Genomic DNA, 23,948 nt, shown 5'->3' with positions numbered 1-23,948 from the left:
TTCCTTAGCAAAGGAAATTTTTTTTTTTTTTTTTCCCTGGTTTCCCCTATGGTATTTGGCTTGCTGAGAAACATGTGTAAAGGCTTACAGTTTAACTCCATGATGAAGGTAAAACAAATCCCAACGCCTGAGCTCAATTTTGCAACTTTGACATGTGTTAGTAAAACTGTACATTTCATCACAACTACTTGGTGCATGGGTGCTCAACCTGTGGCCCTCCAGCTGTTACGGAACTACAAGTCCCATGAGACATTGCAAGGCTGACATTTACAAGCATTACTCCTAAAGGCAGAGGCATGATGGGAGTTGAAGTTCCGCAACAGATGGAGGTCCACTGGTTGAGCACCCATAACTTGGTGTATCCAGGTGGGTTATCGTAATTTTTTTTTTTTTTTTAAATCAATCATTCGTTATTATTCACAAAAAAACTGGCCCAAAAAAAGTAAAAAATATATATATTTTAAATGTAACTGTATATTTCTTGCTATGACCATAACCTTCTGCCAAAGAACAACTCAAAATAAATTCCCCAGCACCTAATGATCGTAGGAATATGGCATATGTGTGTGTTTGTTTTTACCTGCAGTAGGGACAAGAAACAATGGTGTGCATTTTTTTTGCTTTATCTTGCCTAAAACACACTGACACTCATACAAATTTAAGATAGATATATATATATATATATATATATATATATATATATATATATATATATATATATATATATAATTTTTTTTATCCTACCTAAAATACATTGACCTTGACCCTAACTTTGAACCCTGATTTAGATTATTTTTTTAACCTCAATTTATTGGTTTTAACTTTGCAAAGTAGCAAACAATACATAGCAATGAAGTAGGGGCCCACAATCCTAGGTTACAGGGATTTTTGCAAATAATAAAGTAAGGTATAGTAAAGACATCTTTTTTTTTTTTTTTTTTGTGATCTAGCTATTCTATTTTTTATTTTATTTCTTTTTTACACATACTTTTCTTTGTTTTACATTTTTCTCCTCTAGCAAGGATAAAAGCATACAATGTATCGTTCATTCAGGGGGAGCATACATACAGAGGCTGTACAGTGACTGATCACTGTCAGAGGCTAGCACAGTGATCAGGTGATTGGGAACTAGCTCCCACCCCCCCCCCCCCAGTTCCCGATTGTGAGTACGTGACCCAAGGCTGGGAGGACTCTGTAAAGTGCGCTTCCAGCAGAAACACATGTACCCATATATGCGGTCTCATGGAAAAAGACCCACTTTAGTGAGGCTGCATATATGTGTACAGATTGCGGAAGGGAGACTGCTGCTTCCGCAGTGTGCTGGCGGGGGACCGGTTTTTCTACTCCGCCTTTTTTTTTTTTTTTTTTCTGCTGTAAGAATTTGTATATATTTTTGTTTTTATGCACCTGGAATATATTTAGTAGATTTAAACTGTATGCTCAGCTGGACTAATAATTTTTTTATGTTTTTTTGACTGTCTTTTTTTTGTTTTCTTTCTTGGTTTCTTTGAGAGTCTTGGTTATTCACTAAGCTTGCACTGCTTTCCTACTTTGTGTATTTGCTCTTTTTTTTTTTCTTGTACAGAATAGAGTAGACATTCACGATGTGGAACCTGAAGTATTTAAAGAAATACTGAGATTTATCTATACAGGAAAAGCCCCCAATCTAGACACGATGGCTGATAACTTGTTGGCAGCAGCAGATAAAGTAAGTCCTTCGCCAATTAAAAGTGTTTGTGTTTTTTCACACCGTTTACTAAACTGGTTGAACTGCCTCTTCATATAGTGTCATTTATATAGTGTCATTTACAAGCAAGTCTTCCCAACACCACAATCTCATATATTAAAGAGGAAGCCGCAAGGTTACACTGTTACATGGTGGTTGATTAATATTTTAGTCTTGCCTCAGGTCTAGAATTGTGTGTTGTTGTATTATTTCCATATCAGGGCAGAATGGTCAGGATGGTAAGACCCCTATAAAAGCTGACCTGTCTGAGTGCAGAGCTGATAATTGACACTGTCTGGGCTGCAGGAGGAGATAAAATTGTCGGCTCAACAATAAATGCATCCCATCACATGCAGTCACTGTGTGGATATTCAGAAGGTGCTGTAGCTGTCGAAATACAATAGCCGGCAGTGATGATTTCTCCTTCTGTGTGCTCCCACTGATTTTCCATCTTAGAGGTTGTTACTCACGGTGCTTGCTCCAGTTTTACTCTGAGAGGAAGCCATGTACTTTTTTTTTTCTCCCCATGAAGCAGCCGCACATGACCCTCCTCATTGGCTTCGGCCTTATCTGAAAGAACCCGTTCATGGCATTCCTTTAACCGTGCATGTATCTCCCTGCTGGCCACTGGGTGTTGCAGACTTTAGCTGTGCAATCTGTTACAGAGGCAGGTTTGAGTGTAATCAAGCAACTGATCAGCAGATTGCACAGCTAAAGTCAGCAGCACCCAGTGACCAGCAAGGAAGTGTATGCACACCTGAAAGTGTGCTGGGTATATGTTCTTTGATTTATTGGTTGAGCTCTAAAAAAAATCTCTGCTCCACTATGGAACAGTCTCATCCCGCTGATAATAGAAAACCACGGCTACGGTGGTGCTCACAGGCCTAGAGTATAAGTTCAGGGATCCATAGGGCGTAAGTGATGTCAGCTTGGTGGGGGGGGGCGCCTTTCTCCTCCAGCCCTATGAGCACCTCCAGCGGCCGTGGTTTTCTATCATCGGTGGGACGGGGTCACTATGCAGAGTTGGATTTGACCAGATATGTACTTTAATGTGAGTTATATTATTTTTAATAAACTGCCACTAGATGGCACTTCCCTTTCTATACTGGGTTCACCTTATCACCTCCCATCCTCACCCTTATCCCGCTCCCCATCCTCGCCCTTTTCCCCCTCCTCATCCTCGCCCTTATCCGACTCCCTGTCCTCGCCCTTATCCCCATCCTCGCCCCATCCCCCTCCCTGCCCTTGTCCCCCTCCCCATCCTCGCCCTTGTCCCTCCCCCTCCCCATCCTCGCCCTTGTCCCTCCCCCTCCCCATCCTCGCCCTTGTCCCTCCCCCTCCCCATCCTCGCCCTTGTCCCTCCCCCTCCCCATCCTCGCCCTTGTCCCTCCCCCTCCCCATCCTCGCCCTTGTCCCTCCCCCTCCCCATCCTCGCCCTTGTCCCTCCCCCTCCCCATCCTCGCCCTTGTCCCTCCCCCTCCCCATCCTCGCCCTTGTCCCTCCCCCTCCCCATCCTCGCCCTTGTCCCTCCCCCTCCCCATCCTCGCCCTTGTCCCTCCCCCTCCCCATCCTCGACCTTGTCCCTCCCCCTCCCCATCCTCGACCTTGTCCCTCCCCCTCCCCATCCTCGACCTTGTCCCTCCCCCTCCCCATCCTCGACCTTGTCCCTCCCCCTCCCCATCCTCGACCTTGTCCCTCCCCCTCCTCGACCTTGTCCCTCCCCCTCCCCATCCTCGACCTTGTCCCTCCCCCTCCCCATCCTCGACCTTGTCCCTCCCCCTCCCCATCCTCGACCTTGTCCCTCCCCCTCCCCATCCTCGACCTTGTCCCTCCCCCTCCCCATCCTCGACCTTGTCCCTCCCCCTCCCCATCCTCGACCTTGTCCCTCCCCCTCCCCATCCTCGACCTTGTCCCTCCCCCTCCCCATCCTCGACCTTGTCCCTCCCCCTCCCCATCCTCGACCTTGTCCCTCCCCCTCCCCATCCTCGACCTTGTCCCTCCCCCTCCCCATCCTCGACCTTGTCCCTCCCCCTCCCCATCCTCGACCTTGTCCCTCCCCCTCCCCATCCTCGACCTTGTCCCTCCCCCTCCCCATCCTCGACCTTGTCCCTCCCCCTCCCCATCCTCGACCTTGTCCCTCCCCCTCCCCATCCTCGACCTTGTCCATGTAAACCATGAGGGTTTACAACCCCTTTTAAGTGTACACGTGTGCGAGGACCGTGTTTGCTAGAGGGGGGGCGTACAGGTTTGCATCTGTATGCAGACAGTCCTATTCATGTGTCTGTGCAGCTGCTGCTCCCACTTTGACATATGTACAGGTGGGTCCCTCCTGAACTCGCGCCTGCACCAATATCAAATCGAGAACAGTGTCTGTGCAGCCTTTGTGTCCCATTTGACATCAATAGGACTGCCTGTGTGCAGATGCATGGGAAAGCCATGCATCCCCGTGCAGGTAAACACTGCCTTTGCGCAGGTGTATACTTAATTATACCTATGTGAACGAGTCCACGATTTTACTTGTATACTTCCCCGGGGCTGTATTCCATACTCATTTTTGTGGTTTCATCCACAAAAATGGGTCAAAGCTCTTCTTTCTTCTGACTGCTCTAAGGGCCAGTTCACACCCAAATACAGTCCAGAGAGTTTTTTTGTTTGTTTTTCTGCATCAAAAACGCATGGAAGGTAGGTTATATGGTTTGCAATGGTGTAGCTAACACATGTGCAGTCAGTTCCAGGGCTTTCTAGTTCCAGAGAAAAAAAAAGTAGAACATGCTGCATTTTTCCTGCACTGGACTGTAATGGAACGCATCAAAAACGCACAATCCCAGTACAGATGGTCCCCGGGTTACAAACATCAACTTACAAACGACTCGTACTTGCAGAGGGAGACCTCAGGAAGTGAGAGGAAATCTACCCCTAGGAAGGGGAAATCGCTCCTAAAAGAATTGTCATGGGAATAAGTTGTCTCCACTTGAAGCCTTATCAATCCTTGTTTCCACAACAACCCAAAATTTTCTAAATCCACTTGTCACCGGGACAGAAAGTGAAATCTTCTGAACATGGGGCACAGACAGCAAAACAAATGATACAGGGGTGATAACCCTTCCCTGTGCTATCCACAATGATTTTTTTTTTTGGCTGGAGTTGCACTTAAAAAATGTACCTCTTTCGACTTGCAAATAAATCTTCTTTGTAACCCAGGGACTGCCTGTAGAGTGAAAAAAAGCATCTGGAATGCATCCGGAAACGCATCACAAACGCACCGGAACGCGTTAAAGACAAGCATGATGAAAAAAATCTGGAGTGCGTTTTTGTGGTGTGAACCAACCCTTAATTGATGAAAAATGACTCCTGATTGCTGTGGGTTTTGTCCACATCACTGTTCTCCATCTCATGTACCATGTTCGGAGCTTGCACGCTTTTTTTCTTTGCTGCATTTTTTTTTTTTTAATTCTTTTTTTTTTTTTCCCCTAACACTTTGTCATTGATATGGTCTTTGTTTTGACAGTATGCATTAGAGCGATTAAAAGTCCTGTGTGAAGAGGCTTTATGCAGTAACCTTTCAGCGGAAAATGTTGCTGATGTCCTTATCTTGGCAGATTTGCACAGTGCCGAGCAGCTGAAAGCACAAGCAATAGACTTTATTAACAGGCAAGTACAATTGTGTGCTGCGTTCACCACAAGATGCAGCTTTGGGGCTTTTGATGCACGACTGAAGTCAAACACCTACCGGTAGTTTAAAACAAAAGCTTTCTTTCTTTTTCTTCCAGGAACCTAATAGCAGAGATCTTCAGATGTAAACTTATTAAACATTTTTATTTTTGTTCCTCAAGCTGGGGAGATGGCTAATTGCCTAAAGTAGACCCCTACAGTAATTCAATTTTTGGAAGTCGGTGAGAGTTGCCTTGTGTCCATGCTGGTGAAGAGCTAACAACTCCATTTGTATGAAATGTTATTATATGTCTGACTGGTAACAGTGGGAATACCATAAACAGTATGGTATTAGAAAAGGTGGCTGTTTACTTAGGATTGCTTTGGTTTTGTGCTGTGTTACCAGTTTTAGTGGAAGAATTGCTTAGCGGGGTTTACTTCAAGAGTGGTTGTAAAGATATGAAATATAAACAGCATATCCCTCTATAGTGGGTACTTGTCTCAATTAAGAGCACTAAGTGTTACTTTTGTCTGCTGCTTTGTTCCTCTGCTATCAGTATGAATCACTTCTGACAAGTTTTCCTGACACCAAGAGAAAAATGGTGACAGAGGAGGGACCTCCAGCTGATTGACAGCCTCAGCTCTGTTCCTGTGTGAAGGGGTGTGTTCCTTTCCTATAATTAGCTCTCAGAGCTCTGCAGAGTGTAACTTCCGATCTCCATTGCTTTGTTTTTTTTCTGCACTCTCAGACAAGCTTTATAATTCTACACAGATATAGAGAAGTCTGCAGATAAACAGGTACAACTTATGTAGGAGGATTTGTTTCATCTGAGTATCACCTGAGGCCATATTTAAGGCTTTACAACCATTTTAAGCCTGCTAGAGTCTCTGAATGTTACCCTACAGCGGTGTTTTTCAAATGTAATACACAATGTATGCCCTTTATAGTTATTACCAGTCACCTGTACGAGTTTGTGTGTACGTATGTGTGTGACGTATTTAATACACACAGATATTGATCAGCCTTAACTTTATGACCAACCACCTAATATTGAGTGGGTTCCCTTTGCTGTAGGGCTGTAATTTACCACTGTGTATACACCCACATGTGTGACTCTATAGTCACATGGGCTGCTCAGATGTGATAAGGAGGAAATGCTCAACATAGAAACTCACTGAAAACTGAGCATGTGCAGAGCTGCCACCACAGATGCAAAACACAGCTGAATTGGAGATATGGACAGAATGTGGAGACAGAACAGCAGGATCAACCAGGTTTTTTCGCAAAATATAGAAAACAAATCTCATAGTAACTGAGTATGAACCACATGGAATACATTTTTTTTTTTTTTTTTTTTTTATGATTTGGGTTTAGTTACTTTTTTTAAGCTTTATCTTTTTTTTTTTATATTTTTCTTTTTTTTTTTTTTTTTTTTTATTGCTTTCAACACATCAACTTCAGGGACTATGTGTTCACACGCTGCCTAATATTTCCCACCCACTTTCAGATATCATTGTAATGAGATAATCAATGTTTTTCACTCTACCTGTCAGTCTTAATGTTATGTGGCTGATCTGCTTGTGTATGTATGTGTGATATATATATATATATATATATATATATATATATATATATATATATATATATATATATATATATATATATATATATATGTGTGTGTTGTGCTCATAAGTTTACATACCCTGGCAGAATTTGATTTCTTACCCATTTTCCAGAGAATATGAATAGCACAAACTTTTCTTTCACTCATGGTTAGTGTTTGGCTGAAGCCATTTACTAATCACAACAGAAACTACCCAAATGACCCTGATCAAAAGTTTACATACCCCAGTTGTTAATACAGGCGGTCCCCTAGTTACATACATCCGACTTACAAACGGCTCCTACTTACAAATAAGGGGAGACGTCAAGAAGTGAGAGGAAATCTAGGGAAGGAAATTCACTCCTGTAAGAGTTATTATGGGAAAAAGGTACCTCCACTCATGCTTTATCACCAAGGCTTGTTTGCACATCAACCCAAAATTTTCAAAATCCAGTTATCACCGGGACAGAAAATGAGGTGAAATCTTCTGAACAGGGGCACAGACAGATAACAAACATTACAGGGGTGTTAACCCTTCCCTATGCTATCCAAAAAGCTTAAAAATTTTTTTTTTGGCTGGAGGTACACTTAAACAATGTACCTGTTCCGACTTTAAAACGGATTTAACTTAAGAACAAACCTCTTGTTTGTAACCTGGGGACCGCCTGTACCGTGTATTGCCCCCTTTAACATCAATGACAGCTTGAAGTCTTTTGTGGTATTTGTGGATGAGGCACTTTATCTTCTCATATGGTAAAGCTGCCCATTCCTCCTGGCAAAAATCCTCCAGTCCCTGTAAATTCTTGGACTGTCTTGCGTGAACAGTGTTTGAGATCTCCCTATTGTGGCTCAATGATATTGAGGTCAGGAGACTGAGATGACCACTCCAGAACCTTAACTTTATCCTGCTGGCCAAAGACAGGTCGACTTGGTCTTGTGTTTTGGATCATTGTCATGTTGGAATGCCCAAGTACATCCCATGCGCAGCTTTCTGGCTGATGAATGCAAATGTTCCTCCAGTATTTTTTGATAACATACTGCATTCATCAATTTTGACCAAATTTCCTGTGCCTTTGTGGCTCACATATCCCCAAAACATCAGTGATCCACCCCCGTGTTTCACAGTAGGAATGGTGTACCTTTCATCATAGGCCTTGTTGACTCCTCTCCAAATGAAGCATTTTTGGTTGTGGCCAAAAAGCTCAATTTTGGTCTCATCACTCCAAATGACTTTGTGCCAGAAGGTTTGAGGCTTGTCTCTGTGCTGTTTGGCGTATTATAAGCGGGATACTTTGTGGCATTTTCGTAGTAATGGCTTTCTTCTGACGACTCGACCACGCAGCCCATCTTTCTTCAAGTGCCTCCTTATTGTGCATCTTGAAACCGCCACACCACATGTTTTCAGAGAGTCCTGTATTTCACCTGAAGTTATTTGTGGGTTTTTCTTTACATCCCAAACAATTTTCCTGGCAGCTGTGGCTGAAATTTTAGTTGGTCTACATGACCATGGTTTGGTTTCAACAGAACCCCTCATTTTCCACTTCTTGATTCGAGTTTGAACACTGCTGATTGGCATTCTCAGTTCTTTGGATATCCTTTTATATCCCTTTTCTATTTTATACAGTTCAACTACCTTTTCCCACAGATCCTTTGACAATTCTTTTACTTTCCCCATGACTCAGAATCCAGAATTGTCAGTGCAGCACTGGATGAGAAATGCAAGGGTCTGTCAGGAGTCCAGAAACTAATTGACCTTTTGTACACACACACTAATTACAAGCAAACAGATCACAGGTGAGGATGGTTACCTTTTAATAGCCATTCAAACCCCTTTGTGTCAACTTGTGTGCATGTTATCAGGCCAAAATCACCAGGTTATGTAAACTTTTGATCAGGGTCATTTGGGTAGGTTCTGTTGTGATTATGATTTAAAAAAAGTAAACACAGTTGATTGATAATAAATGGCTTCAGCCAAACACTAACCATGAGTGAAAGAAAAGTTTGTGTTATCATTCATATCCTCTGAAAAATGGCCACGAAATCATAAATTCTGCCAGGGTATGTAAACTTATGAGCAACTATGTGTATATATAGGTCCACTTCTGATACTCACATTCCCATTTTATATGCATTTGGCTGTGGACACGGGTCAACATAGGGCACCTCTTTGGGCAGGTCCTGACCTCTGCAGACCGGAAACGTCCCATAAGAGCTGCAGTTTTGGAGTTCCTTTGGCCTAGTCGTCTAGCCATTACAATTTGGCCCTTGTCATAGTTGCTCAAATCCTTGCGCTTGCCCGTTTTTTCCTGCTTTCAACACATCGACTTCAGGGATAACACGTTCACTTGCTGCCTAATATATCCCACCCACTTCAAATGCAATTCTAACGAGACAATCCATGTTATTCACTTTACCTGAGAGTGGTCATAATGCTATGGCTGATTGGTGTAAATATGACACTGGTCTGATGGAAACTTTGCATGGTGGCAAAATCTGAATTTGGGTTTAAAGCCTGCCCCCCATGAGTACTATATACACACAACTTTATGGATTACTAAGGCATTCTTTGGTATTATCCGACAACTCGGAGACCTGTAGCTTAACCACGGGGATTACTCATGTTTGTCATTTTGAATAGTGACAGCTTTACCTTGAACTACACTTGTAATGACCTGAGTGCACAATGAGTAATATCAACTAAAGGACCGCCCTGGGTGACACACATTGGGGGGGTGCCGGGCACTCTCCAGGGACCCCAGGTGCATCTAGGGCCCCTGCACTTACCCTGTCCCCCTGGGGGTACGTGCACCAAGGGCAGGGGTTACACCGCCTGTGCCGCTGTGCGCACTGCTCTGATGCCGGGTAAATTTAGGACACAGTCACCATTTCCCTACACTTCCAGAACTGGTTGCTAGGGCCTCCTCTACCTGGCGTCTAGCAACCAGTGACATCACAAACTCTCACTCACTCAGTGAAGCTGGGAGCGAGGCCCTGCTTAGTGCTGCAGTTGTCTTCACCCACATCGGCACCATCTCCTTCTCTGGCGCAAGCATCAGGGACTGATGTGATCTTGACTCTCCAGTGTCTCCTCTTCACCCACCTCCTTCTCTGGCACCCGTGGCCCACCACCCGGCGGCATGGAGAGGGAGTGACAGCAACAGGGACATGGTCGTCTGGTGTCTGTTCTGTGTGCTGCTGGATCAGATCAACGGCTACCCTAGTGCCCTACTTCTTCTCCTCCTCCCACCCATGGCCCGACTCGCAGAAACCACTCACCAGAGGGGATATTGGAACTTGGAAGGTAAAGGAAGATGAAGGTGACAGTCACACAGGTGGACACCGATGAAGGTGACAAGTGAAGTTAGTGAGGGGAAGGTTACACAGGGGAACATGGGTGGTAAGTGACATGGCTGCGGTGGCAGGCTGTGGCTGGCAGGCTGCGGTGGCAAGTGACATGGCTGCATTTGGCAGGCTGTGGGTGGCAGGCTGCGGTGGCAAGTGACATGGCTGCAGATGGCAGGCTGCGGTAGAAAGTGACATGGTTGCAGGTGACATGGTGGCAGGCTGCGATGGCAAGTGACATGGTGGCAGACTGTGGGTGGCAAGAGACATGGCTGCAGGTGACATGGTGGCAGGCTGCGATGGCAAGTGACATGGTGGCAGGCTGCAGTGCTTAACTTTTTTTTTTTTTATTTTAGGGGGGGGGGGTTTAATTAATCTACAGTGCTATTTGTAATATGCAGCATGGAGGGGGTTAATGTATTGCCATTGGTCACTGATGCATTAGTGACCAGTGGCAACTAATTAACCCCTTCGTGCTGCATTAGTGGCAGTGCTAATTAACCCCTTTATGATGCAGCATGAAAGGGTTAATAAACACTGACACTGGTGCCACAAATGCAGCACAAAGGGTTTTATTGCCGCTGGTCACTAATGCACTGATGGGCACTAATCAGGCTGCATTTGATGACGATTTTGCACACAAACAAAAACAATCTAATCTGATATTGTTATTAATGTCTCCATGAATATTTCTAAAGATAAGGACCCCTCCCAGATTAAAAACAGGTCATCAATAAATCTTTTGTAAAATAGAAGCCCTTTATATTCCTTACCGTATATATTTTTGTCTTCCCATTCGGCCATAAGAAGATTTGCTATGCTCAGTGCAAATTTGGCGCCCATAGCTACGCCTTTAATTTGTAAGTAGAAATCGCTTTTGTACCAGAAATAGTTATGGGATAGACGGAATTCCAATACATTGCATAAAAAGTGTTTCTGTTCAAACAAGATATCTTCTCGCCGACTTAAAGCCTAATTAAGGGCTAAAAGTGCATCATCGTGCTGTATAATGGTGTACGGGGACGCCACCTCGGCTGTCACCAAAAAAAAAAAATTCTGTTTTTCCTTTCATTTTAAAATCCATCTAGTAATTGTATATATCTTCTTCTATATTGTGCATTATCCTGTTGACATTGCTTCTAAACACTCTTTATTTACAGATGTAGTCTTCTCAGGCAACTAGGTTGCAAGGACGGCAAAAACTGGAATGGCAGGTAAGTGCTTATAATTTCATTGTCTTGTGTCTCTGGTACAGAAATCCGCTTCTTTCTGAAAAGTAAACAAAGCAGCTGCGCCTGTGTGCATCTAAGAGCTTCATTTAAAAAAATATATATATATATCATGTAGATGAAGCAGAGTACTTGGCATTAAACACGGAGGGTGGATATGTACATACTGTACATGGCAGAGTGATGCATTTACTTGAAATATTTCCGCCTAGCGTCACTCTGGTCGTGCTTGAACAAACAGCCCCTGGTAATCAGTGTAGCTGCCCCCTCACTAAACACGATTATAAGTTGCTATAACACATTTCATGTCTGTGTGAATAGGTTACGGGTAGCCCTGACTCCTCCAGATACCCTGTGCTGATGCATTTTGCGTCTCGATTAGGAAATCATGGTGTACTCATTCAAGATAATTGCAAAGTTCTCTGAAGGTAATCTTCAAAGCGGACCTTCACCCACAAACTGAAGTACTTCTCATCTGCACGCCCCCCCCCTACACAGCATCAAATAGATTTTGTGCATTAAGCACGGAGGTGTAGTGTCAGCCACCCACCCACCTGCGATGTTCAGATCCCACCTCTTGATAGGCATTTTTTTTTTAGTCAGGAATAAAGCATCACAGTGTTTAGGACCTGACAAAGCACCCTGTGGCATGTCTGCACCACAAGGCTCTGTCAGGTCCTAAATACTTGCTAGAGACCTGTGGGATTAGGAAATAACTAATTTAAAGTAGTTTAACCGCTTCCGGACCGCCCGCCGCCACTATACGTCTGTCCTTTGACGTTAAATACCTGGCTTATGGCAACAGATCGCTGCCATTACCCCGGTATTTTCTTCAAAGGCAGGCGGTCCGCTTTAAGATAAAAGTAGTCTCTGCGGTGGATTCACCATGAGATTCCTTTTATCGGCGGTGGGAGAGGTGTGTGTGTGTGTCGTCCCCCCCCCCTGCTGCGTCCCGCTCGTCTCCACCGCTTACCAGATCCGTCGGTAGCAGCGGAGACGATCCGATCCTTTACCCTGCTTGCCACTAAGTCGAGTGAGGGAATGATGGCCCCCCCACTCGACTCTATGCCATTGGATGATGGCAGCGACGTCAAACGTCACTTCGGCCCAACGGCCTTTTTATTCTAATTTTTTTTATTGCTTTTAAGTGTAAATGTGAGATCTGAGGTCCTGTCATGCTTTTTTTCTATACCAAGAGATGTTTACATTCCTTGTAATAGGAGTAAAAGTGATCCAAAGTTATTATTTTTTTTTAAAAGGACAGTGGAAAAAAAAAAAAGAGTAGTAAAAGTAAAAATTTTTTTAAAGCGCCCCTCTAAGCTCGTGCGCAGAAGCGAACACATACGTAAGTTGCGCCCACATATGAAAACGGTGTTCAATCCACACGTGAGGTATCGCAGCGATCTTTACAGCAAGAACAATATTTCTAGCACAGGAGGACCTCCAACTCAAAACTGATAACCTGGTAGAAATTTTTAAATGTCGCCTGTGGAGATTTTTAAGTGCCGAAGTTTGTCGCTATTCCACGAGCAGGCGCAATTTTGAAGCGCGACATGTTGGGCATCAATTTACTTGGTGTAATGTTATCTTTTACAATATAAAAAAAAAAATTGGGCCAACTTTACTATTTTTATTTATTTTTTTTTTTATTCAACAAATTGTGTTTGTAAGACCGCTGCACAAATACGGTGTGACTGAAAAAAAATTGAATGTTTGGGGGTTCGAAGTAATTTTCTAGAAAAAAAAAAAAAAGATTTTAACTTGTAAACGGTGTCAAAAATAGGCATGCTCCTTAAGTGGTGGTGTAGGAACAGAGAGGTGCAGGGAGTACTTGAGCCAAGGGAGGGCTAGTAAGTTTTTTATTACAGGTACTTACGGTATATTGCCAAAAGTATTGGTACACCCCCAAATCATTGGATTCAGATGTATAAAATCGAGCACCTAGGCATGCAGACGGCTTCCACAAACATTTGTGAAAAGAATGGGTCGCTCTCAGGAGCTCAGTGAATTCAAGCGTGGTACCGTGATAGGTTGCCACCTGTGCAATAAGTCAATCCGTGAAATTTCCTTGCTACTAAATATTCCATGGTGGTATTATAGCAAAGTGGCAGCAACTGGGAACAGCCACTCTGTTATGTTATGACAGAGCCGGGTCAATTTTTGGCTGAATTTGAACCAAAAACGGACCAAAAGACGCACAGGACTCCTGTGCAATTTGCACCGGAGTCGCTCCAGAGATGTGTAAAATAGCTTCTTAGAGAGCTGATCCAGATTGGATGCGGAGAAATCTGCATCCAATTCACAATAGCGTGAACCCAGTGCACAAAGATAACCCAAGTAAATACAAAATGCAGTTTTTAAACTATATTAAGGGGCAAAAAGCTGTCCAAATCTGCCTGGCCCTGTGTGTAATTAATAAAGTAATTGCCCCCACTGTGCTAAATCGTGAAAGGACTATGCTTAACCACATTTTTTGGAAAGCTGAATTCAATTTCACTTGCACACCCAGGCCTGATTACTGCCAGACCTGTTGAATAAAGAAATCCCTTCAATAGAAGCTTTCTGACAAAGTAAAGCATGCTAAAAGATCTAAAAAAAAAAAAAAAAATCTGGAAGGAGGTGAATACTTTTTCACAGCACTGTATGTGGTATAGTAATAGAAAATAGTAATATAGCAATGGAAATACATTGCTCATTGTACGGGCATACATACAAAACTGCAACAACATAATACACAGTTCATCATTAACCATCTAAAAGTAAATCTTTCCTGGAGGGTGCTAATGCTGAATTGTTATTTTGAAAAAAAGCATAGCTTAGTTGCTTAATTCCAATGGTGTGCATTTCAAATAACAAATCGAGGAAAAAAAAAAAGACCCAAAGCAACATTGGACATGCATATATCATCTCAAACAGCTTGTTAAAAAAAAAAAGTGATGTCTTACTCTAAATTTTTTGGCATGGGCCATCTTGTACACCAGAATCCAGAACCCTTCTCTTCTGCACAGGTGGCTAGTGGACTCAGAGCTTACCTTCACAGTATTCTGTAGGCAAAAACAATGCGGCTCCTTCATTGGCAAGACTGCTGCACTGAGGCTTGGACATTTGAAAGCAGGGGATACAGAAACGGTTCCAGCAAATCCTGCAAGCCTTGTTTCAGCATGATACTGTTTAGTACGATCAAGCTTTTCTTCCTTTAGGGTTGTGTGCTATGCCATTCTGTTCAATGTACCCTTTTGCTCCAAAACATAATCTGCCGTTCCAAACACCTTTTTTTGTCCATTTGTACAAGGCCTTAGCTGCTTTGGATGCTTCTTCAGTATTCCACCTACTGGTTCTCTTGGAGTATGTGACATCTTGTTTAATTTCCTAGGGCTGTCTTTATAGTGTGACGGGAACAAGCAGAACTGTATTAACTGTAATGGCCAATAAAAGCCAGTGTCTAGAGCAGGGGTCTCCAAACTAAAACAAAGGGCCAGTTTACTGCCCTTCCAGCTTTAGGGGAGCCGAAAATAGGCCCAGAATCAGTGAAAATTAAACATGGCCTACGGGTTGGTGGTCAATAGGAGGAGGACTAGTACCCCATCATCGGTGTCAGTGGGAGAAATAATGTCCTGTCATTGGTATCAGTGGGAGGATTATTTCCCTCGTCATTGGTATCAGTGGGAGGAATATTGTCCCGTCATTGGTATCAGTGGGAGGAGTAATGCCCCGTCATTGGAATCTGTGGGAGGAATAGTGCCCCGTCATTGGTATTAGTGGGAGGAATAGTGCCCCGTCATTGGTATTAGTGGGAAGAATAATGCCACGTCATTGGTATTAGTGGGAGGAATAATGCCCCGTCATTGGTATCAGTGGGAGGAATAATGCCCCATCATTGGTATCAGTGGGAGGAATAATGCCCCGTCATTGGTATCAGTGGGAGGAATAATGCCCCATCATTGGCACCAGTGGGAAGAATAATGCCCCATCATTGGTGCCAGTGGGAGGAATAGTGTTCCATCATTGATAGTAGTGGTAAGAGCGGCGCCCAATCATTAATGTCAGTGGCAGGAATTATGCCCCACTGTTGCTGTCAGTGGCAGGCATAGTGGCTCATGACAGGCGGAATAGTGCCCCAAGGGCTGGATAAAGGCTAGCAGCCAGCACCCGGGCCACAGTTTGGAGACCACTGGGCTAGAGCAACAGGCTTACAGCAGGAAGCACCAAGCCTCAACATTTACAATTTTTTTTTTCTTATTTTGTTCACCTCTTGTGACCTATTATGGCTAACAATGCAACTAGAGAAATGTTGGGAAAGATGGTTCATGGGTTCAGAGGGCAATTTGTACAGTGCCTTTTAAAAAGTATTCATACCCCTTGACATTTTCCACATTTTGTCATGCTACAACCAAAAAGGTAAATGTATTTTATTAGGATTTTGTGTGATAGACCAACACAAAGTGGCACATAATTGTGAAGTGGAAGGAAAATGAGAAATGGTTTTCAATTTTTTTTTACAAATATCTGAAAAGTGTGGCCTGCATTTGTATTAAGCCCCCTTTAATCGGATACCCCTAACTAAAATCTAGCCAAACCAATTGCCTTTAGAAGTCCCCTAACTAGTAAATGGTCCACCTGTGTGTAATTTAATCTCGGTATTAATACAGCTGTTCTTTGAAGCCCTCAGAGGTTTGTTAGAGAACCTTGGTCAACAAACAGCATCATGAAGGCCAAGGAACCAGACAGGTCAGGGATGAAGTTGTGGAGACGTTTAAAGCAGGGTTAGGTTATAAAAAATATCCCAAGCTTTGAACATCTCACAGAGCACTGTGTAAGAAGGCCAAACGCTATGTGCGGCAGAAAACTAACAGGAGACCAAATTTGAACTTATTAGCCTAAAAGCAAAACACGTGTGTGGTGGCAAACTAACACTGCACATCACCCTGAACACATCATCCCCACCGTGTAACATGGCGGTGGCAGCATCATGTTGTGGGGATGCTTTTCTTCAGCAGGGACAGGAAAGCTGGTCAGAGTTGATGGGAAGATGGATGGAGCCAAATACAGGGCAATCTTAGAAGAAAACTTGCTAGAGTCTGCAAAAGACTTGAGACTGGGGCGGAGGTTCACCTTCCAGCAGGACAACAACCCTAAACCTACAGGCAGAGCTACAATGGAATGGTTTAGATCAAAGCGTATTCATGTGTTAGAATGGCCCAGTCAAAGTCCAGACCTAAATCCAATTGAGAATCTGTGGCAAGACTTGAAAATTGCTGTTCACAGACGCTCTCCATCCAATCTGACAGAGCTTGAGCTATTTTGCAGAGAAGAATGGGCAAAAATGTCACTCTTTAGATGTGCAAAGCTGGTAGAGACATCCCCAAAAAGACTTGCAGCTGTAATTGCAGTGAAAGGTGGTTCTACAAAGTATTGACTTTCAGGGGGCGGAATACAAATGCACACCACACGTTTCACATATTTGTTTTTTAGATATTTATTTGTAAAAAAAAAATTGAATATCCTTTTCCTTCCACTTCACAATTATGTGCCACTTTGTGTTGGTCTATCACATAAAATCCCAATAAAATACGGTACATTCATGTTTTTGTTTGTAACATGACAAAATATGGAAAATTTCAAGGCACTGACCCGCGGGGGGGGGGCTGGACTTATACTAAATGACATCATTATTCAATGCCCACACTAAGCTCTTTTGGTGTATTCCTTTTTCAGTCAAGCAACCGACATAATGGAGACTGCAGGCTGGAAATCTATGATCCAGTCCCACCCACATTTAGTGGCCGAGGCCTTCCGAGCACTGGCGTCCGCACAATGTCCGCCCTTTGGAATTCCCAGAAAGCGACTAAAACAGTCCTGAAACATGCTCACGAACTGCGTATTTCCACCAATAAAGGATAGGACACTCAGTGTTCCAAACTGTTGTACCACACAAGCTGAGGCATCCGTTCTCTCCCACTTCAACTTTACGTGCCCACGGGGGACTGAGGACATCGCTATCGTTGTGGATGGATGATGTGATCTAATCCACAGCTTTAAATTGGACTGGTTGATCTCCGACTCACTGAATGGCCTTAAATTACCCTCAGCAGGTCCCATCTATGTTTTGTTGCGTATGGCAGTTTACGTGTTTTTTTTTGTTTTTTTTTTTTCTTTGTTTTTATAAATAAACTGTGCCTTGTCGTGTGACCAGGCTATGCAGGATTGCACTAACTCTATAATGCGGTAATAACTGAATTCTGTTTTTTCAGAAGGATAGTTGTTGTTTTTTTTGTTTTTTTTGTTCTGTGGAGAAAAAAATTGTTTGGCTTTGTCCATGTTCCGTGTCATAGATGGAAACCTTTTGGCTCTCCAGATGTTGTGAGACTACAAAAACCAGCATGTTGCATTGCCTTTAGCCATCAGTGGGTTGCTTTATATTGCACTCCCATACTGCACTAAGAAAAGGGGAGGCTGAAAATGTGACTTGAGCTTTGAAAGAATGTGATTAGAGCTGTGGGTCAGCACAGAATGTCTGAGACAATTATTTAATTGGACATGCTACTGGTTGAATTCACGATCTCTGGTATACTTTTTGTCATTGGTCTAGCACACTTCAGGCTGTTTGCACATACCTTCCTTTTTTTGACAACGGTGCATCTGTATACCTGAGACCTTTTGGCGCGCATGTTAATCTCTTAACTTTATTTCAACCTAAGCATAGAGCTGCGATACACATCCTTCTGTGGGTGGGAACCTAGTTTGCATCTCAGTCCAGAAGTTGGGATTTATGTATAGCTTACACCCAGGTTTGGTAGATCCTGAAAGGATGCAGAAGCAATTTTGTCAAGATATAAAGGAAAATATAATATGATTTTTTTTTTTTTTTTTGATGGTTTAACCTGCTTTTTTGGTTGTCTTTTGGCTGGTCAAAAGACACATTGCGGTACTCTTTCGCCTATCTTTTTTTGACAAGGGACGCATGCTCATTAATGAGGCAGCACTGACCTAAATCATCAGCACTGTTTCCTGCAAGGCGATGGGATAACTCCCTCCCCTCCTTCCCAGTGGCCCACAGGAAGTGGGTTGATTGATGCTGGGCAACAATCAGCCCAGAAGAGATCCAACGATAGACCATAGAGTAGTAAGTCTTTGGGGGGGGTGACGCTGGTTAGAAGTCGAGTACGGCAATTAAAGCTCCCCTTTCTCTTTTTTTTTTTTTTTTTTATTTAAATTGCAGGGCAATAAACATTTAAGAGTTGGGAGTTGGGTTGTAGTGACAGGATTACTTTAAAACTGGAGCCAAAAAAAATTAGAAAATTAACTACGTTTTTTTTTTTTCCCTCCTCTCTCGAGGGATACAGGAACAATTTACCCTTTTGGGTTATACTCCCTACAGAAGGATTGGATAATGCAGGGCCAGCCCAGGATAACCCGATTTACTACCAGAATGCCTCCATTTTTTTTACCTATTATCCTAACAGGATAGAATTTTTTTTTTCAGCTGCGCTGTGTAAATATATTTTTTACTGCACCTTTTTATTTCTTAGTCTTCAAGATTTTTTTTTTTTTTGTTCAATCAAGACTATTCTCTACAATGTTGCTAGAGCTAGTCACTTTATCCGGCATGGCCATCCTCAACCCGGCTTTTGAAATGCTGCTTCAAGACCTGGCTTGACATTGTATAGAAATGGAAATTACCTTCGGGCACTGTTTTTGTGAAGGGACTCCATTTTGGTAAAATTAACTTCAGGTCCAGAGCCCCAGGCACAGTCTCAGGTCTTGCTGTACCTCTGAAGACTTACTTTGTAAGTAAGCCAGTGAACTTCCCTATTTTCCCTATGTGTTTTGTACTCTTTCCTGCTATACAGCATCAAGGAAGCAGCGTCTCCCCCGCTGCTGCTCTTGCTTGCAAAAAAGCTACATTGATCCATTCCTGTTGCCCATGTAGAGTGACTATGGTCACCTTCAGCCAACTTACCCCCACCTGCTAACAGCCTCTGGGTTTTGTGGGTACCCAAGGTCTTGCCTCTTGCCCTGAGCCTTCCTTATTGCCACACAGTCGCAGCTGTAATAGATGCCTCAGCTCACACTCTACTAAAGGCTCCAGGGCTGCTTGCAGCATGCCTATTAGGAATGCCAACATTTGCAACCTGGAATCCTTTTGCCCTCTGCTCCTATAGTTTATTCTATCATCAGAATCCTCATTAGCTCTGCCAGGTGTGGCTGTTCCCTCTGCCCTGTCAACTTAGGCGTTTACTACAATCATGCAAGGCTTTATTGACTAAATCTCTCAGTAATTTGTGGACTCTTGACAGCAGAAGCCACAAGCGCTCTCCTGTGCCTTCCATTTAAAACGTTTCTCATTTACTTGTGGCCTTGGCGGCTTCTGAGCCATCAGACACTGAAACTGTTTGATTATGAGCCATTCTAGTCTTTGGCTTATGAGCGTGCCCATGAGGAGTCAGTCCACTGCTATTACTCCCAAATGAAGAGACTGTTTTCAGTTCTTATAGATGCAGTGCACATAAACAGGCTGCTGGAGGCTTCCCGGCTACTGTTGGCAAGAGCTTAGGGACAGACTGCAAAGTCTTCTCCCTTTATCCATTAAATAGCTTTTTATTTTCATTGCTTTTTTGCCCTCTGTGTAGAGATCCCTCAAGCTTGGCTCCCAGCCCACCCACAAAGTCTGGATCTCAAAGTCTGCCAAATCCTCAGATGAGCCTTCATTGGCATGGAGAATCATCTCCACTTTCCAGAGTGAAGCTGTGTTTAATCTTTGTGGACACTTGGGCAGCTTGCATCAGACACTCGAATGCAGGAGGTGGTATCCAAGAGCTACAAGCTGAAGTTTCACTCCCACTCCTCTGTTTCTCAACTTCAACTTTCCTGTGTCTGTGTCACCGCACAAACTAGCAGATCTGCTCAAGCCCTTTTGGATTTTCTGGAAAATGTGTTTATTGCCCTAATTCATGTGGCAGGATGGTTTCAAGGATTGTACTCCAACCTGTTCACTTTTCAAACCTATAGGGGGACATAGGTTCCATTTTTGATCCCAAAGGTCTTCATTCAACCTCAGAAGTTCCACATGGAATCCACCGGGTCTGTCATTGCCTCCATCACCAGAGATATTTTCTTGCTTCTGTGGGGCAGTTTTTCTTCAGACCCCCTCCACAGCCCATTATTCTGTCATGGCCAAGTCAGTCAAGTCCCTGGACAGGCAGATTCATTTGGCACAGAGGACCAGATTGTCCCTGACCAGGTGGCTCAAAAATATCCATCTCTGAAATCAGGGAATACTTGTAGAAGACCCACATTAAGGATTAAAGCGTGTCAAGCACTGATTAGTGTATTCTGACAGCAGGGAACTCTTCCCCACTGTGAGAATATAAAGACACAGCAGGGAGGATACCCCATCACTTTGAATGTGTGGGTGGGCAAATCAGGTCAGCTTTTTTTTTTTTCCTTAAACCTGCTGGTGGAACCCAAAAAAAAAAACTATTTTATGGCCAGCTTTATCCTGCAAATAACCCTTTCTGGTTGCATACGGTCAAGGTGGTGTTTAGGCCCAGGACTTCCTTTTTGCCTTATCTAGTTTCTGCCTTTCACCTAAACCAGGACATTTTTCCTCTGTCCTTCTATCTGGCTCCAGTTCGACAAAGGAAATTTTCACTTCTTTGGGTTTGGTTCAGGCTGTGAGAGTATCTCTCAGCCACTGCTTCTTTTTTTCAGGAAGACCAATTCCCTTGTTATAGCGGATGGTCTCCGTAGAGGTACACCAGCTCTAGATGATTTAGAACAATCATCTAAGCTATAGCCAAGGATTGGGTTCCACCCATTCTTGTCAATCAAGCAGATGCACCCTAATAGATCTATGGGTGCTGCATGGACTCTTTGGCATCAAGCAACTATACCTCAGAATTGAAAGGCTGACATGTGGTGTTTTGTACACACATCCTTTAAAGTCTAACAGGTGGTATGTGCATTCCCCAGTTCTGCTTTTTTCTTTGGCCTGATTGTTGCGCACCTTTCAGTTGGACTGCTTTTGGACCTACCAAAGGTGAAAGACTTCCTGTATAAAATACGTAGTGTTCTGGTTGTCATGAATAACTGCTTGATTTTGGCTTCATTTTAATGAACCCCCCTCTTAGTAGGCCTCAAGAGAAGCTTATTCTGTGTTACCCCAGCAAGTAGATTCTCCTTTTGATTCTACAATCTGCACTAGAAACATGGTTTCTAAAACATGGTTGGTGTGTACAACACAGTAGAACAGAGGTCCTGGGAGGCAATGCACGCTGAGATAATAGCGGGGCAACATCTGTGGAGTCACTTGGGACCTCAAGTATGTTACAGCCAGCAAAAAGATCGATAATGCCTTGGTGCCCTATAAGAACCATTTTTAAAGCTGAACTAAACTTCCAGACCAAATCAAAAAAATTTGGGCCAGCAGCAGCCTTTTGACATGATGTGCAAGTATGTACCTCATATTTGCACATTATAGCAGACTTGCCTAGCAACGCTAACCCCTTCAACGCTTCCCTCCATGGCTGGTGCTTCTATCTTGACCCGGTCTTTTTTCTGGGTTCAGCCATCCTGATTGCCCTGGACCACATGGCTTAACTGGAACATCCCAGGAACAAAATATTGAAACTGCACATGCACTGCTCAGTGTACAGTAACAGAGAAAAGTGCTGACAGGTAGAAGCATCTGACGAATGATGCACTTTTTAACAAACCAAGTTTAGTTCTGCTTTAATGGTTGCTATTGGGTCATACAGTTGTATATTTAGTTTTTTTTTTTGTTAGACCTGTGGTACCCAAGTACATTCACATTTCAAGGCTTGACCTAAGATGTAAGAGAGCACTTGAAACCTTTTTTTCGTAGAGAGAAAATCTGTGCACAGGTGCTGCTGATGGCCTAGAAGGTGATAACGCACAAGACCCTGGTCCAAAGCGCAATGAGTAGGCCAGCGTTCTATTATTTATAGCAGGATTGTTTGTGTACAAGTTGTTTTTAAAAACTTCTTTAAAAGAAACACACAATAAAGACATATTATTTTTTTTTTTTTTTTTTGGTTCTTTGTTTTGTTTACAAACTGAGCTTTATGCCAGTGTTTCATTTTATTCATTCTTCTTTTCTGTAGTCTCAAAACTACCAAGTCACATTTTTCCCCAAGGCCAAGCAACATTATTGTAGAACTCTGGATAGGCTATGGACATTCAAGTATTTACATAGTCTTAATCAGTAGTAAATGAGCTTAACAGGGCAACTGTAGATTTAGTGCAGGTTGTCATTTTAAAGGCATGACTACACCGTGAGTGCCGCCTACCTGGTCTGGTACTTATTTCTGCCCCTGTTCAGCAGTTTCCAGGGTGCAGCCCTGTTTAAGGATCAGTTCACTTTTAGTATTACATGTTAAACTATATTTAGGATTTAACCTGTTACTGAGCAGCCCCCGAGTCCATGCACCTGCTGTCACAATTCTAAAAAAGCATGGCCGTGTGGGGCTCTGTCCACCCGGCTGTGTCATTCATTCATTCACTAAGTTCTGTGAATAAGAGGACTACAACTACCGTCAGCCATTGCGGCTGACGACTTTTAGTTCTCAATGAACTACCAGGACGCTGATGAGTGCTCCTAGGTAGTTCATTGCTCCTTCTTGTCATTCATTAGCTGCCTCCCCGTATCTTGGACAGCTACACTGACTGTCTGCAGGAGCCTGAAATTGCACCTGCAATCTACTGATCACAGGTGTAATGCCTTACAGGCTCCTAATAATAATATAAAAAATAAATGCACATTTTTTTTTTATTTTTTTTTTTTTTTCCTGCAAAAAGTGATTTTTTTTTTTTTTTTAAATTAACATATCCTTTAAGACATGGGTGCTCAACCTGTGACCCTCCAGCTGTTGCAGAACAAGAAGTCCCCTTGTGCCTCTGCCTTTGGGAGTCATGCTTGTAACTGTCAGCCTTGCAATGCCTTGTGGAACTTTTAGTTCCACCACAGCTGGAGGGCCCCAGGTTGAGCACCCATGATTTAAGAGCTGCACAGCCTTTATCCTGAATGGCCCTTCCCCCCTACATGCATCCCACTGCCCTATCTATTCCTATGGGAAGCAATTCTTGTGTTTGCCTCCTGCTGTCAACAGCCTTGCTTTTTCCATAAGAATAAATGGGGCTGCAACATGCATGAGCAGGATGAAGAGAATCTGGCAAGGATGCTTTGTGAAGAAAAGCGATACCGCCTGGCACAGAGATAGAGGTAGGTATCAGACCAGGTGGAGTGCAGCAGGTGGCAGTGGTGCCATGCCTTACATCTTGTAACAAAGGTACAATTGTCTTTTTAAAGAAATCTTTCACTAACCTCTGTAATTACAGCTACTGTTAAGCAATTCATGCTCAAAATTCACAACAGAA

General features: G+C 43.3%; 1 protein-coding gene across 1 annotated transcript in view; it reads left to right on the top strand.

Annotated features, from left to right (window-relative positions):
• SPOPL (speckle type BTB/POZ protein like) overlaps positions 1–22,596 on the top strand; it is a 76,643-nt gene extending 54,047 nt beyond the window's left edge. Inside the window, exons 7-10 of the mRNA XM_073634244.1 lie at positions 1,586–1,708; positions 5,235–5,377; positions 11,484–11,537; positions 17,268–22,596. Of these exons, the coding sequence (XP_073490345.1) occupies positions 1,586–1,708; positions 5,235–5,377; positions 11,484–11,537; positions 17,268–17,412 (465 nt within the window). The 3' untranslated portion in view covers positions 17,413–22,596. The remainder of the gene's footprint in view (positions 1–1,585; positions 1,709–5,234; positions 5,378–11,483; positions 11,538–17,267) is intronic.
• The last annotated feature ends 1,352 nt before the right edge of the window (positions 22,597–23,948 follow it).

This window comes from Aquarana catesbeiana, linkage group LG06 (genome assembly GCF_042186555.1).
Source record: "Aquarana catesbeiana isolate 2022-GZ linkage group LG06, ASM4218655v1, whole genome shotgun sequence".
Classification (NCBI taxonomy): Eukaryota; Metazoa; Chordata; class Amphibia; order Anura; family Ranidae; genus Aquarana; species Aquarana catesbeiana.
Note: the sequence above shows the minus strand (reverse complement) of the source record. Positions and strands in the feature narration are given on the sequence as shown.